The sequence below is a fragment of the Hipposideros armiger genome, unplaced genomic scaffold, assembly GCF_001890085.2.
Source record: "Hipposideros armiger isolate ML-2016 unplaced genomic scaffold, ASM189008v1 scaffold_42, whole genome shotgun sequence".
NCBI lineage: Eukaryota > Metazoa > Chordata > Mammalia > Chiroptera > Hipposideridae > Hipposideros > Hipposideros armiger.
In genome coordinates, this window is record NW_017731392.1 from 4,065,584 (window position 1) to 4,082,121 (window position 16,538).

At 44.5% G+C, this 16,538-nt stretch overlaps 1 protein-coding gene across 2 annotated transcripts in view; it reads right to left on the reverse strand.

Annotated features, from left to right (window-relative positions):
• The window catches only part of ALDH18A1 (aldehyde dehydrogenase 18 family member A1), a 38,256-nt gene extending 24,178 nt beyond the window's left edge, over positions 1 to 14,078 (reverse strand). Inside the window, exons 1-4 of one of the 2 annotated variants that reach the window (XM_019639121.1) lie at positions 13,872 to 14,078; positions 10,929 to 11,044; positions 3,023 to 3,237; positions 74 to 223 (exon numbers count right to left, since the gene is read on the reverse strand). In XM_019639121.1, coding sequence (XP_019494666.1) covers positions 74 to 223; positions 3,023 to 3,237; positions 10,929 to 11,016 — 453 coding nt within the window. In that variant the 5' untranslated portion in view covers positions 11,017 to 11,044; positions 13,872 to 14,078. The remainder of the gene's footprint in view (positions 1 to 73; positions 224 to 3,022; positions 3,238 to 10,928; positions 11,045 to 13,871) is intronic. The other variant, XM_019639119.1, reaches the window with a different exon arrangement.
• Between the last annotated feature and the right edge of the window lie 2,460 nt (positions 14,079 to 16,538).

The window sequence follows — 16,538 nt, forward strand, 5'->3', positions numbered from 1 at the left end:
AGGTGTGGTTGGGAGTGAGGAAAGGAGGCCTGAGGGGCCCTGTGAGAATAGGGGGTGGGGGAGCAGTACTCACCATCTCCTTCAGATGGTTCTGCCCTGAGTGCAGGGCCTGCCGCACGCTCTGAGACAGAAGGATCTCATGGCGTAAGCGTTGCTTGCCAAAGGCTACAGCTCCACTGGTCACCAGCATCATCTCTCGGCCTTGATTCTGTAGCACGGACACCTGACATTGAGGAAGAAAAACGCACCACAGGTCACTTGTAATATCTCTTTCCTTTCTCCACAAGAAACTCAGGTAGGGTGGACAACTGAGCGGATCTTAAAGATGACCAATGAGTTTTTTTAAAGTATCATTATAAATCCATGGATTTAAACATATTTCATGTGTTTAAATTCATTGGAGTAATTCATCTTTATGATGTTCAGATATTCCCATCTTTGGCCGGTGGAAGTTGGCTCCTGAGCACATCTAACATGATCAGATGCCTTGGACAAGACAGTTGACTCTACATATTAGTACCGCCCTGATCTAGAAAGCCCTTCCGTTAAGTCCATGGGTGCCCTAAGCAAATCATTACCAGCTCTCCCTCCTGTTTTTATCAAGTTCCTCCTTCGCGCAAACTCTTCACTCTGCTTTCGAGATTGAACCCAATTCCTCTACCTTGCTACAAAGTCCCGCCTACTGGAATGATCCACTTGATTTCCCATTCTCCCTGATGAGATCACTACCACCACTTTCAAGCGCACCTCCTCCCTGGCCCACCGGCATGCCATACTACTCATCCCTGTCTTCATCCCCCATCTGGAATCCACTTGCAGAGCCTCTTCTCTCCCAGAAGCATCGGGCTGCACAACTCCAGGGGCACCACTCACGCCGTGCATGGAACATTTCCTCCCTACTGGTACAAACTGAACCAGTCATAAAGGCCCAGGCTGAATCCCAGCTCTCCTACGGAACCCCAAGAATAACTACACGCTCATCTGACTTTCCCATACCTGGACCCACCAGTCACTGTCATTTGGGCCCACTCATTTGAATATTTACTGCCTTAAACAATCACCTAATTGTTTTGGGAGTCTCAGTTCTGGCTCCCCAAGGGAAGAGACACAGTTAGAGGTCCGTTAAGCCCCTCACAATGTGGCCCTCTGACAAATATTTGTTAAAGTGAATTGATCTGATGGACTCAATCTGGGAAGCAGATTTAATAATAATTGCTTAGTACAGAAAATATACGGAGAAAATGTCATCAAGTTTTAGGTTAGCAGTTTTCTAATACCAACTCCTTAAAAAAGTTGTTTTTTAAAAACTGAAAATATGGTTATAAAGGATAGAGTTGAGTTACAGCTACAACAGAAAAGCTCTAGCTTTATCTCCAAGCTGCCTGGGTATCTGGTTTTTGACTCTTAGTCAGGGGTTGGCAAACTACAGCTTATAAGTCAAATATGACCTGCACCTGTTTTTGTGAACAAAGTTTTATTGGAACATAGCCATGCTAATTCACTTATATATTGTATGAGGTGGCTTTTGTGCTATAGTGGCAGAACTGAGTGGTTGAGACAGAGAGCATATGGCCTAAAAAGCCTAAAGTATTTACTACCTGCCCTTTTACAGAAAAAGTTTGCTCATCCTTGCCCTTGGCAAAGATAAGGGCAGTGGGATTTGTGACATGATGTTTAAAGTCCAAGACTCCCATTGTCAACCCCCAAGGTCAGTTTCTTTACTGATAATCTGCAGATAGCCTGGCTTGATTGCATGGCCAGTGGAACATTAAATCCCCACGAGAAACTGCTGTTTTGAGCTCTTCCAAAGCCAAGATTCTGTGCACAGATCTCCTGTAACTCAATCTGGAGACAGAGTGTGGTCCCAGTCTCTATATAAAGACCCCAGGGGGCTCATGCATAGGGGCCTGTCTGTCTCTCAGAGCCCTAGTGTTTGCTTGCACGCTCTCTCTTGCTGCCTCGTATCCTTTGCCTTTAAATGAAAGCCTTACGTGGGTATTGTCTGTGGAGTCTGGTCAGTTCTTTTAAATATCTGCATTTGGGAAATCCTGGCAATAATAGTTCATATTTATTTTGAGATTATTGGGCTAATTAAAAAAAAAAAAGCCCAGAAAAACAATAAAAAAAAGAAGTTCAATATTTACACACATTCATCTGGGTTCTCAACCCTGACTACATATTCGAGTCACCCGAGGAACTTTAAAAACACAGGTGCTTGAGCCTCATCCTAAAGATATATATTAATGCCTGAGCGTGAAGCTGGGGCATCTCCAGGTTCTCTGATGATTTTAATGTGCAGCCAGGATTAAGAATAACTGATATAGGGCCGGCCGAGTGGCGCATTGGTTAAGAACTGGCTTGGGATGCCAGAGGGCCCCGGTTCGGATCCCACATATGAGGGCCAGTGACACTGCCCTCTACAGCTAAGATGCTGAACAACAGCTCGACCTGGAGCTGGGCTGCCGTGAGTCGCCGGCGACGCCATAGGCTGCAGTCCCCTGCTGCAGTGGGCTGCCATAAGCTACCAAGTGTAGCTGGCAGCTGCCGTGAGCGGCCGTCCAAAGGCTGGCGACTGATGTGCCTCGCCTGGGAAGAGCACGATGATGGTGCCAGCTTGGGCTAGTGAAGCAACATCCTCCACAACTAGACTGAAGAACAAACGGACAGCAACTTGTCTGTTCCCCTTCCTCCGATTCCCCAGCGCTGTTCCCCTCCACCAATTCCCCAATAAAATCTTAAAAACAAAAACAAAAAAAGCCCCTGATATATATTAGCTCCCTATCACTAAGAAGCCTGAAGGATAAACTACATGAGATCAGCTCTACTCCGTTGACGTCCCCCCTTTTGCTTGCCCTGGGGTGCTATTTCCCACTGGCACCTTCACTGGGAAAGGGAGTTTCAGATTGGGTTAAATCTATTGCACTCAAGTCAAGAATATCTGTACAAGCTGATAAACCTGAACTGACAGCTTAAAAACACCATTTTATGTTAGTTTAGCAGAATTTCCCCTCTGGGCAATTACCTGCTCAACAATAGATGCCAGGCGTCCCAGAGCCAGGCCACACTCATCCCCTCGGGTCACCACGGCACTCCCAAGTTTCACCACAATTCTCTTGGCATGCTTCAGCTCACTGCGGTGGGCAAAGGACTTGCCATGCGCACGACTGAGGGGCACAGTGATGAAAGGGATGTTGCTCCAAGAACGAATATGTCTGATGGCTGAAGGCTGGACACGCTCTGTAACCCCAAACCAAGACAAATGAAACAAACAAAAAAATACACAATGTACTTTCTCATTAAAAAGATATATGCATAATTATTATTACGCATATTAACGAGTCTAGCCACACAAAAATAGCTTTATCATTCTTAACTGAGTAAAGCCAGTATATTAAAAGCCCTATCTAGGGCCGGCTGAGTAGCGCGTTGGTTAAGAGTTGACTTGGGACACCAGCTCCTAGCAGCAGGGCCCCACATGAGGTTCGGATCCCACATGAGGGCCAGTGGCTGCGCCCTCTGCAGCTAAGATGGTGAAGAACAGCTCGACCTGGAGCTGGGCTACCATGAGTCGCCAGCAACAGTGTAGGCTGCAGTGGAGCTGCAGTGGGGCTGCCATAAGCTACCATGAGCAGCCGGCAGCCAGTGTGAGCTGCCAAGAGCCACAGTGAGTGGCTGTCCAGTGGCCGGTGACCAATCTACCTTACCCGGGAAGAGCGCAATGATAATACCAACATGGGCCAGTGAAGCGACGTCCTCCACAACTAGACTGAAGAACAAAAGGACAGCAACTTGTCTGTTCCCCTGCCCCAATTCCCCAATAAAATCTTAAAAAAAAAAAGCCATATCTAGCATGTTCTTATCCTAGTATTATGTGCAGTTTATACCCACTATACAGGCCACAGGTACACTCAAACACTGCTGAAGAGTTTAAATGAAACAGTCTTTCCTGAGGCAGGAAACTATGTCAAATGCCTTAAAAATGTTCGTTTCTTTTGATCCAGCAATTCCATGTTCAGAAATTTATTTTAAGAAAACAATCAGAGATTGAGACAAAGAGATTCATTAGAAGGCTGTTTATCTCTGTTATTTATAATAGGAAAAATGAGGAGAGAAAATATCCAAATAAAATCAGAAAAATTAATGAACATTTTTAGAATAACAGGAAAATGCTCATGATATGTTCGTCTCATAGACATGTCTAAATACACAGAAAAAAGATGAAAAACATAAATCAAAATATATTAATCTCTTGATGGGATTATGGGTGATTTCATTTTCTTTATTCCTGTCTACGTTTTCCAAATTTATGCAGTAAAAGTGCATTGCTTTCATAATAAAAAAAAAGTGATTTTTTTTAAAGAAACCACATTAAAAGAAAGTGTCTGATTAGCAAAGACAACTAAGAGTAAAGTAATTGGCATGAGTAATAAAAAATTGTAACTAATCGACATACAAATTTTCTCTCTGACATGGCAGCAAGAATCCAGATGCCTGTAATAATGATAAAAGAAACTGGATAGCTTTCTGAAGGAACTAATGTTGGAGTCAGATACTTTCTATACCTTTGGATATCTGCCCCTAAGCAATCCTTTCCTGATTCTTTTTTCTTGCAACACTGTGTAGGTTTCTAGGGAGATAAAACAAAATAACAAATAAAACAATTAAAAAGCTGAAAATATATCTGCACAAAGCCAAAAGCTCTAAGAGCTATACACTGCCATCAGTCAAAAGACTGCATTTCCCAGACTTTCTTGCTCAGCTAGACATGGCCACGTGACTACGTTCTGGTTAATAAGGTACATGTAATGATGTTATGTGAGACTTCTAGGAATTTCCTTAAAAGAAAAAAAGTGCTTCCTGAGTGAGATCTAAACCCACAGCTGCCTGATTTCAAGCTGCCATCAGCCACATCTATTTGTGCCAATTCATGGCTATTATTTGTTCCTAGGTAAATTAAGGTTAAGCAGCTAAGAGGGCCCCCAATTACTCTATATATGCAGAACCATTCTACCTCTTAGAATCTCTTCTCCTTACCCAATGTTATGTTACCTATTGATGCCTTAATTACATTAAATGTGAACCGAAAAAATGTAAAGTTAAAAAACAGAAGGAAAAGTGCTTCCTTCTCCCCTTCATCCACCCTGCTATTTGGAACATGGGTATGAAGGCTGGAGCGCAAACATCTGTTTTAGACCACAAGAAAACACGCTAAGAACTGTGAAGCAAAAGAAAGGAGCATGGAAGCCTGATGATTTCACATATTACTCTGGAAGTCCTGAACTGCCTCCCTTCTTTTAGGACCCTAGGCTTGCTTCTCTCAGGAGAAAGAAAGAGAAATAGAATTCTATACTGTTTGATCCATTATTGTTTGGGGTTTTCTGCTACACACACCTGACCTAATTGTAACTGACACAGGAGACTGAGTGCACAGGCAGAGGGGCAGGCGAGGCCTGGGCAGGGGAGGACAGGCTGTGGACATGAGTTACTGACAGGTGTTCCCACTCACAGCAAATGGACCTTCGCTTGGTGGGATGCCCTGATCTTTAGAAGTGAAGCAAGATGGGTAACACAGGTTCTCAGCAGGAATAAGCTTTAGGCACCTCCCCTACAAGAGTTCTCTATGTGTCTTACAGGCATTAATATTCAAATGAATTACTAAAAGTAATCATTCCAAGCCACCTTTTGGACCATTCTTCTATAATTGTACTATTATAGAATAACTTCCTCCACTTGAATCAATCATCAATCATTATTACCTCCCTTTATATTTACAGATTTGTCAGACTCTCTCTAGACCCCACTGCCTCTATCTCCTGACCATTAACTGCTAACTCCTCTAATTATAATCTAGCTTCTATCCTTTTTCTCTCTGCGGTAACAATGCTTGGTAAAGCAGGCAGAATCTTATTCGTAGGGACCAGAAGGTCACTGCATGTTCTTCTCTCTCTCTGCCTCCTTCACACACAAATCTTAGGCTATTTTTAATGAAGTAGTAAAGAGTCCTTTCTTCCCTCTCTTAAATAACCATTTTGCAAAGTGACTATGTTCCAAGTCTGTTGGAGATACCAGAAAGATGATATAGTCCTTTTTCACAACAGGGTTGCAGTCTAGTTCCTGCAGAACGCTGCTCAGTAAGTCTACCATCTGTGACAGAACTGGTGCTTGGCCAACTTGCTAGCCCCACAGATGGGTGGTCTCTTCTTGCTCGGGGAGTCCCAAGGACTGGTTTGTTGTTGGGGCTAAATTCCATGGTTAGCTCCCTTTCTTCATTAGGTTCATCAACATAGGTACCCTGGCTCAGTCTCCAGGGATATGTCCTAAGCAATATATACACCCAAGTCCAAGCTTAAAAGTTGTTACACAGCCGTTCCGGACTCACTGATCTGACAACAAGGTAGAGGGAGAGACTTACACTCTTGGGGATTACACCTGGGATGATTGGTGGCTATTTGCAGAGCTCGGAGCTACACCCAAGTGTCACGTATCCGTTTGACAGCTCTCAGGACTGGGCCTCCTGGTCATTTTCCTTTCTTGTCCATTGCAGGGCTTGTCCTGTCCTGAAAGTGTGCTGAACCTGGGTAGGGCAGCCTGAGAGAGCCCCTCAGGGACACAGGTTGTGACACACATGTCATTCCAGGTGATCACATGACAGAAACCAATCAGAATCTAGCAAGCCAGGTTAGCGTGAATGAGACTCCTGATGCACAATCTGTCAGGAAAGGGTGGCTTGGATTGGTGCCAGGCAGTTCAAGGGTCACTGGCTACTGGCAACTGGGTCACAGCAGATCAGGGCTGATGACAAGGTTCAAGAGGAGGCCGCGACTATGAACAAGGTTTCAAGCAAGTAAAAGCTCAGTTATGTCCAGCAGGCTAGAGCACCAAGGAGAGTTCTGTGGGATCCAGAGCTTTTGGGGTTTCCTGTTCAACAATGCATTCACCCTCCCAGATTGACCCTACCTGTCTTGGGGGCATTTTTAATATTCTGTGGTGTATTATACTTTTTTCTTCTTTTTTTATAGCTGAGCCATCCTGCCACCTGTTGGCAGCTCAGCTCGTGCCAGACTCAAACCACTGTTGCTCAGAGCTCAAACCCTTGAGCGAGCGCTTAACCAACTGAGCCACTCAGCCAGCCCCCGTGTATTATACTTTTACTAGTACATACTGAAGAATGAGACGGCCTTGACTAGTTACGAAAAATCCAAGGATTCTGGATGGGTAACCTCTTCCCATCTTCTAAGGAGCCCGTAGGCTCTCAGTCCCAAAAAAAAGCCATCTCCTCCTAGTAAGTCTGAGGGGCTGTGAGGTGTATGCATGTACACAGCTGGTATGGCGGGGGTGGGTAAGGTTGCCCATATTCCTCCAAAGTGCCCTGCATCATACTTCAAGGAAGGAGAAGCCCTTTCTCCTTTCAGCATCAGGGTCCTCATGCTCTGCAACCAATGAGGCTGTGTTCCAGGCCTGAACAAGAAGGGGCTCTGACTTGATTTCTATCTCCCTTCCTGGCCTTTCATTTCCCTCTATGTATGTATCTATCTATATGCTTTCTCACTTTGCCTTTTTATTTATTTATTTTATTGGGGAATTGGAGGGATGGGAACAGTGCTGGGGAATTGGGGGAAGGGGAACAGACAAGTTGCTGTCGTTTTGTTCTTCAGTCTAGTTGTGGAGGACGTTGCCTCACTGACCCAAGTTGGCACCATCATTGCGCTCTTCCCCGGGCGAGGCAGATCAGTCGCCGGCTTCTGGACGGCCACTCACTGCGGCTGCTGGCTGCTGGCCGCTCACGCTGGCTGCTGGCTACACACGGTAGCCCATGGCAACCCACTGCCACAGGGGCTGCAGCCTATGCCATTGCCGGCGACTCATGGCAGCCCAGCTCCAGGTTGAGCTGTTGTTCAGCATCTTAGCTGTGGAGGGCAGTGTCACTGGCCCTCATATGTGGGATCCGAACCAGGGCCCTCTGGCGTCCCAAGCCAGCTCTTAACCATCGCGCCACTCGGCCAGCCCTCACTTTGCCTTTTTAATTCCTTCTCTTCTACTTATCATGGTCAATGAACACAGGGTGGGCTCAAGACTCCAGAAGAATCTGGATACAAAAATAGAAAAATAAATCTAGAGACAAGATCAGAAGTGCCTCCTTCTGTGAATGAGGCTATTGAAAATAAATAATTATCAACAATAAAAATACTGAAGCTAATATGTACTATATATGAGGAGCTGTGTTAACTATTCATACACTTTTACAAGGCAGAAAATATGTAAATGGACAAGTGTAGACTCTGGAGCCAGAATGCCTGGGTGGGAATCTCAACTCTTCCACTTCCTTGCTATTACCTTACCTCTCTCATAAAGTTGTGGGAGATGAAAGAGTTAATACACAAATAGGGATGGCACAAAGTAAACACTCAGATATTAGCTGGTATTATAAAAAAGTGTTAGCTATTGCTATTATTATCATCATTATCACCACCACCACCATCATCATCTTACTGAATTCTCGTAAGTTTTAAGCCTCATGACTTAGGTACTATTATGAGTTATTATTATTATTAGCCTCGTTTTATAAAGAACGAAACTGAGACCCAGAGAAGTCGAGTAACTGACCAACATTACTAGATTGCAAAAATGGCCACAATATTTAAAGCTTCTCCCATCAACAGGTAGAGTCTATTTTCCCACCCGCTGAATCTGGGCTGGCCCTATGACTTGCTCTGACCCATGCAGTGTAGCAGAAGTAACACTATAAATTCTGAGCTTAGGACTCAAGAGGCCTTGCAGCTTCCATGCTTGCTGTTCTTGGGAACCCTGCAAATATTATGTAAAGGAGCCATTGATAGCCTGCTGGAGGATGAGAGACCATGTGGAACCAAGATGATCTATCATCCCAATAGAAGCCCCCCGCCCTCATCAATCAGCCCTGAGCCAATGTAATAACTGATACAGACACAGAACCAGTGTGCAGCTGAGCCCGGTCCAAAATGCCAACCCACAGAATTGTGACCTAAATCCACAGCTGTTGTCACTAAGTTAATTACTAAGTAGCAGAATTAGTTTTCAAACCCAGGGAGCCTAATTCCAGACCCTGAACTCTTCTTTACATGAATGAGTAAATCCTTACACTGTTCTTTACATGAATGGGGAATAGAGATAATTCCAAATGATAATAAGCCTGATTTGATTCGTTGACAAGCAAGTCCTCTTGCAGTAAGGTTTGGAGACAGACTTCCAATAAGATTTAGGTGTTATCAAGGAGATAGCCAACTCAAAACATAATAAACAGCCTTTTAACAAATGGTGCTGGAACAAATAGACATCCATAGGCAAAAAAAATGAACCCTGACCTAAACATCATACCTTATACAAAAATTAACTCAAAATGATCATGGACTTAAATGTAAAACTATAAAACTTTTAGAAAAAAAACAAAACAGAAGAATATCTTCAGAATCTAGGATTATACAAAGAATTCTTAGGCTTGACTCCAAAAGTACAATCCATAAAAAGGAAAAACTGATACACTGGACCTCATTAAAATAAAAAAAAAAACTTTCCTCTGTGAAAGATCCTGTTAAGAGAATGAAATGACAAGCTACAAACTGTTGAAAATATTTTCAAACCACATATCTGTTCAAGGACTAGTTATCTAAAGAACTCTCAAAATTCAACAGTAAAAACCCAAACAATCCCATTAAAAATGAGCAAATGAAATTTCACTGAAGAAGATATATAGATGGCAAATAATCACATGAAAAGGTGTTTAACATCATTAGCCATTAGGGAAAAGCAAGTTAAAACCACAATGAGATTATCATTACAAACCTATCAGAATGAATAAAATAAAAAAGTGACAACATCAAATTTTGGTAAGGATAAAAAGAAAGTGGACCACTCATATATTGCTGGTGTGACTATAAAATGGTACAGCCACTCTACAAAAACAGCTTTGCAGTTTCTTACAAAACTAACTATAATACCATATGACCCAGCAATTGAACTCTTGGCCATTTATCCCAAACAAATGAAAACTATGTTCACACAAACTCCTGTACATAAATGTTCGTAGTGACCTTTTTCATAGCAGTCAAAAAATGTAAACAAGTAGATGCCCTTCAATGGGTGAAGGGTTACACTGTGGTACGCCCATACCATTAAATACTACTCAGTAATAAAAAGGAATCAACTTATACACACAACTTGGATGAGTCCCCAGAGAATCACACTGAGTTAAAAAAAGCCATACCCAATGGTCACATACTATATGATTCCATTTATATAACATTTTGAAATGACAAAATTATAAAAATGGAGAAGAGTAGAGGTTGCCAGGGGTTAAGGAAGGAGAGGAGGGGGATGGCTAAAAGAAGACACTTGAAGGATCCTGTAGTGATGGAAATGTTCTTATCTTGACTCTATCCATGACAATATGCCAGTTGAGATATTGGGAGACGTGGGTAAAGGGTCTAAGGAATGTCTCTATATTAGTCCTCACAACCGCAAGTGAATCCATTATTATCTCAGAATTATACTTAATTACAAAAAAACATAAAAAACAAAAACAGCCTATAAAAAATTTGGGGGCATTGAAAACAGAAACACTTTATTTTTAAAAAATTTTTAAATTTTGAGTTATTTGACATACTAAAAATTGTACAAAATTAATGTATACACTTGATGAGTTTGGATATAAGTATATACCCGTGAAACCACCACCAGATTCTATTCCATAAACCCAACTATCACGTCCAAAAGTTTCACTTTACTGATAAATACAAATACTTAGAACATTTCACCAGTGCAGGCTGCTTCTGTGCTTGCTGTCTTTGTCCAATTTCACCAAATTACTTAGTTTTTCCCCTCCGTTGAAACCTTGTTTGAAACATACTCCGACCACACTTCCCGCATACTTTTAAGTTTCCTATGGTACATACGATATCTGGAGAGAGCTGTGGATTGGGCCCAAGGCAGGAGATGCTGGTTGAAGGGCTGGAACCCAGAGCGGTAGACTTGACTCAACATGTTGTGATGTGGTCACTGATCAAAGTACCTGAAGGATGCATTTTTAAAAAAATGAATAATGAAAAATACTAGACAATTCATTTTATTTCCTTCCTCTTTCCCAAACTCCTCTGTATGAGGGAAACTCCCACGTCCCCAGTATAGTACAGAAATGGCTCCTTCCCAGGCTCCATTTCCACCCTTTTCCTAGACCACTTTAGTAAGCATGCGGCAACTAAGGATTATGAATATTTTTATCACAAAAATCTTTAAGGTATAGTGTTTATGTACTGATACTAAATCTTCACTACAATTCTTATACCATTAGGGGGCCTCCAACAGATCAAAAACAGAGCCAACATCCAATAAGCAGCCATGTCCACCTTCCTGCTATCACCGCCAACAGAACTCTGAAAACCACATATTTGATATGTCAGCATGATCCTTGCTGACACAAGAAGAGTGGGGAAAGGCCAGGGGCTGCTGCCATGTCCTTCTTCCTACGGTCCACAGCAATCTAAAGCACACTCCTGGCACCCCTGGGAGGGAGTGGCAATGCCTGCAAATGGCTGGCATTTTAAATTATGTGGGCACACCCCCTGGAGGATGAATACATGGCTACAAACCTCAGAGCTGAGAACACAATGGGTGGGGACATTTTCCCACCCTAGGTCAAACTTGAGGCTTCAGACAAAAAAAAGCTTATTTCACAAAAAGGTAGGGGGCTCCTTCCTATACATACACGGAGAATAAGTCGTTCATTATTGCAGCTCTTATGCTACAGAGACATTGCTGTTTTCACAAGATAAGAAAAACACTGCACCTTCTTTGCTTGTGGGCCCCCTTTTAACTTAGAACTCAATTCCTAGCTCATATGGATTGGTGGACATATTCCAAACCCTCTTCAACATGCCTCAAAAGACTAGAGTTTAACCCCATAGTGAAGAGAAACACGGAGCGGCATGTACTGTTCAATTTATACTGCACAAAGATACAGAAAGGAGAGAGAAGAGACTGGCAGGTTCATGTGTTGTAAAAGGTATGGCATCTAATAGGCAATGGAAAGTGTTAGGTCCTGTCTTTGTTGACTTCGGTGTTTGGGACAGTGTGGAAGATCCCAAGAGCAAATTATTTTCGTAACCCTCAGCCATGATAGAAGCCTATGGTCTATGTTTGCTGCTTGTATAAATTCCTTTAGTAATTGCTGCTAAACAATCACTTACATGTGAATTCTCCAAAATACCGACAGAAGAGCCAAAAGGGTAAAATAGTGACATTAAAATTCTAGTTCCATCTGCTTCATGAGCCTCCCCCAGCAACTCTAGCATTTAAAATGGGATCTACTCCTACAGGTGAGGCGAGCCTTTTACTGATCCATGTGTTACTGCTGCCTTTCCCAAGTGGATTATAAACTTCCTACTGACAGCATGGTCAACAGGATGGGGAACATAGACTTTGGAGTTGGAAAGATCTGGGTTTGAGCTCTGCACTTGCTGTGTGCCTTATGGATGGTTATTTAATCTTTCTAGGCCTCAGTTTCCTCATTTGTAAATCAAGGACAATAACAGTAAGGACCTCATAAGATTATTGTGAGAATTAAATGAGACAACGCATGGAATGCCTGGGTGCAACAGATGCTCAATAAATGTCAAGTTTTCTGCCTTCTGTCTTTTTGGCACTAATGGTATCTTACAACCATTTCTTTACTTCCTTCAGGACCTGTCACAGGCACAAAGGAATTCAATAAATATTCTCTGAGGAATATAATCACAAGTTATACTTGTTGACTGTTTACCCCTCTCTTAACTAAGAGTAATTTAATTGAAGGTTCTGACTGTTCAAGGTCACTAAGTTATCAGGTTGAAGACTGACCAAAAACCAAGCCTCCTGGCAGCTCCCCTGGATGGAGCCCCTGACTGCCCCCCGCACCCCCTTTACTATAATGACCGGTTTGTCCTGCCTGATTTTATCATACTCTCAAAAGCAGACAGCTGATTGCAGGGAGCAAAGGGTAATTAGTGTCTGTGTGTGTGTCTAGACTCAAACTCAGCAGTTGAAAAAAGTTTCCATGTTTTGACTCAGGACATCTCTCAAATACCTCTTTACAGGTTCTAAACAGCCCTTATCTTGCTGATTTGGACGGAGAACTGAACTTTAGTCGCAACAAACTTCACCCAGAAACACAGACTCGGTATATGGTTCACTTAAAGACAAAGACGGAATGATAAATCTCACCACCTCAGAGAGCAGGGGATAATGATGGGGGGTGGGGAACCTGGGTGAGCCCTGAGGTGTCAGGAACTATTCCCAGACCTTATGCCATACTGCAAAGGGAGGTCGTGCGCGGATTCCCCGGCTGCGGGGGTCCTGCCCGGTTTTGAGAGGATAGCGAAAGCCACACGGGCTGCGGGGTGCTCTGCACACACAGGCCCCTTGAGAGCGTGTGGCCAGTTACAAACCTGGGTAAAAACATCAACACCGAGACAGGTGCACTGGAAGCTGGACCCGGACTCCTGGACCGAGAAGAGGTCCGCCGAGTCTTCCAGCCTCCACCTGGGGCAATTCCTCCATTTGGATGTACACGTGGCGGCCCGAAGTCCCCACAGATCCTGAAATCTCTGTGCCCCGGCATATGGGACCGGGCCGGGGCCGTGCAGCGCGCCCTGAGCGGCCCAGGCCGCCTCCATCCCTCCGCGCGCGCCCACGCCCACTCGGGGGCCCTCCCCCGGGCCACCTGGCTCCTGCTCCGGTAGCGCCGCTGCAGCCCCCATGGTCGCCCACGGCCCTGCGCGCACACCATCTCTTGCCTCCGCCCGGGCGCCGCATCAGCCCCTGCAGAGGCGCAGGCGCCTCGCCACCGCCACCCGCCCGCGTACCTGTCTCACAGCCACCGCCGGGTCTCACCGCCGCCGCCGGCGCCCTGCCCCGACACCTAGCCCTCAGCGCACGCGAGGCTGATGCTGGCGCCGGTTTACTTTCCTCTTTCTTCCGTCCACGTCCCGCAAGATGACGTTACGTCAGCGGCGTAGGAATAAAGCCAAGCCGCGGGGCCTCCGCTGTTGACGTGGGGCTTGGGGCGGGCCCAGAGCTACGCCGCGGCAATCACGTAGGCGCCGTCTGAGAATCGGGTGCTCGCTCCACGTGGCGGGCCCCGCCCACCGAGGTCCCGTCGGACGTCGGGAGGCGGGGCTGAAATTCTCTCGGTGAACGACCATGTACCAGGAGGGGACAGGGGCCTAAGAGAGTGTCCCAGAGCTGACCCATCGGACTTTTCAGGGAGGCCGAAAATTTGCCTGGATCCCTCAGCTGCTGGTAAAACCCATTAGGTGTGTTTTTTTGTGATCATTATATCAAAGGCATACCTTGAAAATAGGTTGAATCAATGTACAATTGTTTACAGAGCCCACCCACACTCGAGCAAACTTCTGTTTAAGTGGGAAAATTTTGGCACCGCGATAAAATGATTTGCCTCCTAATTGTCTAGAGGTTTTCCCAACGGTGTCAGCCAACTCTCCTTCAGCAAGGGCATTGGTGAGAATATTGCACTTAAAAATAGTTGTATTTAATCCCAGACATCTGGAACTATTCCAAACATGAATGCGGATCCACTCAAAGTTAGAGCTCAAACTCTCCCTCTCTTCGACTTGCTGTGTATTGTCCAAAGGGCACGTTCCTACCCAGGCCCAGAATAGTGCTGGGCGCGGTGGGAGGTGAGGGGTGCAGCACTTGAGTGGACCATATCGGTGACAAGGCAGGCCTCTCACTCCTTCTGTAGTAGTCCCTGAGAACATTGCTGAGCCTATTTATCCATTCCCTTATTCATTAAACATTGGCAACTTTACATGCCAGGCATTTCCAAGATGTGTAGGAAGACATCGTCCCTACCCTACATGAATCCACAGCCTTAAGGGAGAGACAGATATGTGAACAAATGGTTACAACACAAATGTGATTAATCCTAGAGGAGGGAGTGCCCAGGGATTCAGGCAAGGCTTTAAAAAGAGAGTAGACATTCAAATGAATTATGCTTTGAAGGACTAGAAAAGGGAGCAAGATCATATAAGGAAGAGGGAATGGAATATGCAGAGGTCCTATGAGAAGAGGCTGCATGTGAAATATGACAGGAGCAGTGGTTGGTCAGAGGCCACCTTGCAAAAAGATTTCTGTACCATACTCAACATTCTGAATTTTATTATCCTCAAAGATAGAGAACCATGGCTTTTAAAGTACTGGAGTGGCATAATGAGATTTGCGTGTAAGAAATTAGTAACCAGGGGTACAAGCTGGGAGGTTGCTTAGCCTATTGCAAAGACCCAAGAAATATGGCCGGAAAAAAGGCTCCAGCAGTGGATATGGGGAGTGTAAAGAAGGGAGAGCTGACAGCAGTTACTGCGTGAAAGTGGCAGGGTGAGAGAAGAGGGTACCTGCACATCTGGTGGTGCTGCAGTACAGTGAGTTAGGAAACAGAACAGGGGAGCTGTCTTTTGGGTAAAGGATTAGAACACCAAACACATGTTAAGTTTTGAGCACTTTGGGTTTGAAATAGGGTGGGGGACACAAAAGAAATAAAATTGCCCTCCAGTAGTTTCATCTGGTATCTCAGCTTTTCAGAGTCTCATCATGAACTTAGAACAAATTGTGTAATGTGTGTATAGCTAAAGCCATTAGGGGCAGAGGTCTTCTTCATTCAGGAAGTTCTGTTCTGTTCTTAATGTGTTCTTAACCCACACATCACCTTGTGGTGATTGCTTGTCTGCCTTCCCTGCTAGAATATAAGCTCCCGAGAGCAGGGAAGTATATTCCTGGCACCTAACAGACAATATTTGATAAATGAATGAATTCAATTTCTTTGGACTTAGTTTTCCCAAATAAGAAAAGGGCTAATGACACTGTCCCTGTCTATTCTATATACTTGTCTGTAGGGTTGTTAAGAGGGTCAACTATGAAAATCGTTTAGCATTGTCCCAACATTTTCTATTTTATTACTGTTATTTTATTTTCATTACTATTTTACTATTAATATTCTACTTCAATAAAGAGAATAGGATTTATGACTATGGATTGGGAAAAATCAAATACTAGAATTATCAGCTAGTTTGGCTTTCCACAGAAATCAAGAAAATGATTCAGCCACGGTACCTTTCCTGCGTATGATTTTTTAAAGAAGTGATTGCTTTTTTTTTTTTTTAAATTGGGGAGTTGGGGGATAGGAACAGCGCTGGGGAATTGGGGGAAGGGGAACAGACAAGTTGCTGTCCTTTTTGTTCTTCAGTCTAAGGTGGAGGACGTTGCTTCACTGGCCCAAGTTGGCACCATCATTGCGCTCTTCCCCGGGCGAGGCACATCAGTCGCCGGCTTCTGGACTGCCGCTCACTGCGGCTGCTGGCCGCTCACGCTGGCTGCCGGCTACACACGATAGCCCATGGCAACCCACTGCAGCAGGGGCTGCAGCCTCCGCCGTCGCTGGCGACTCATGGCAGCCCAGCTCCAAGTTGAGCTGTTGTTCAGCATCTTAGCTGGAGAGGGCAGTGTCACTGGCCCTC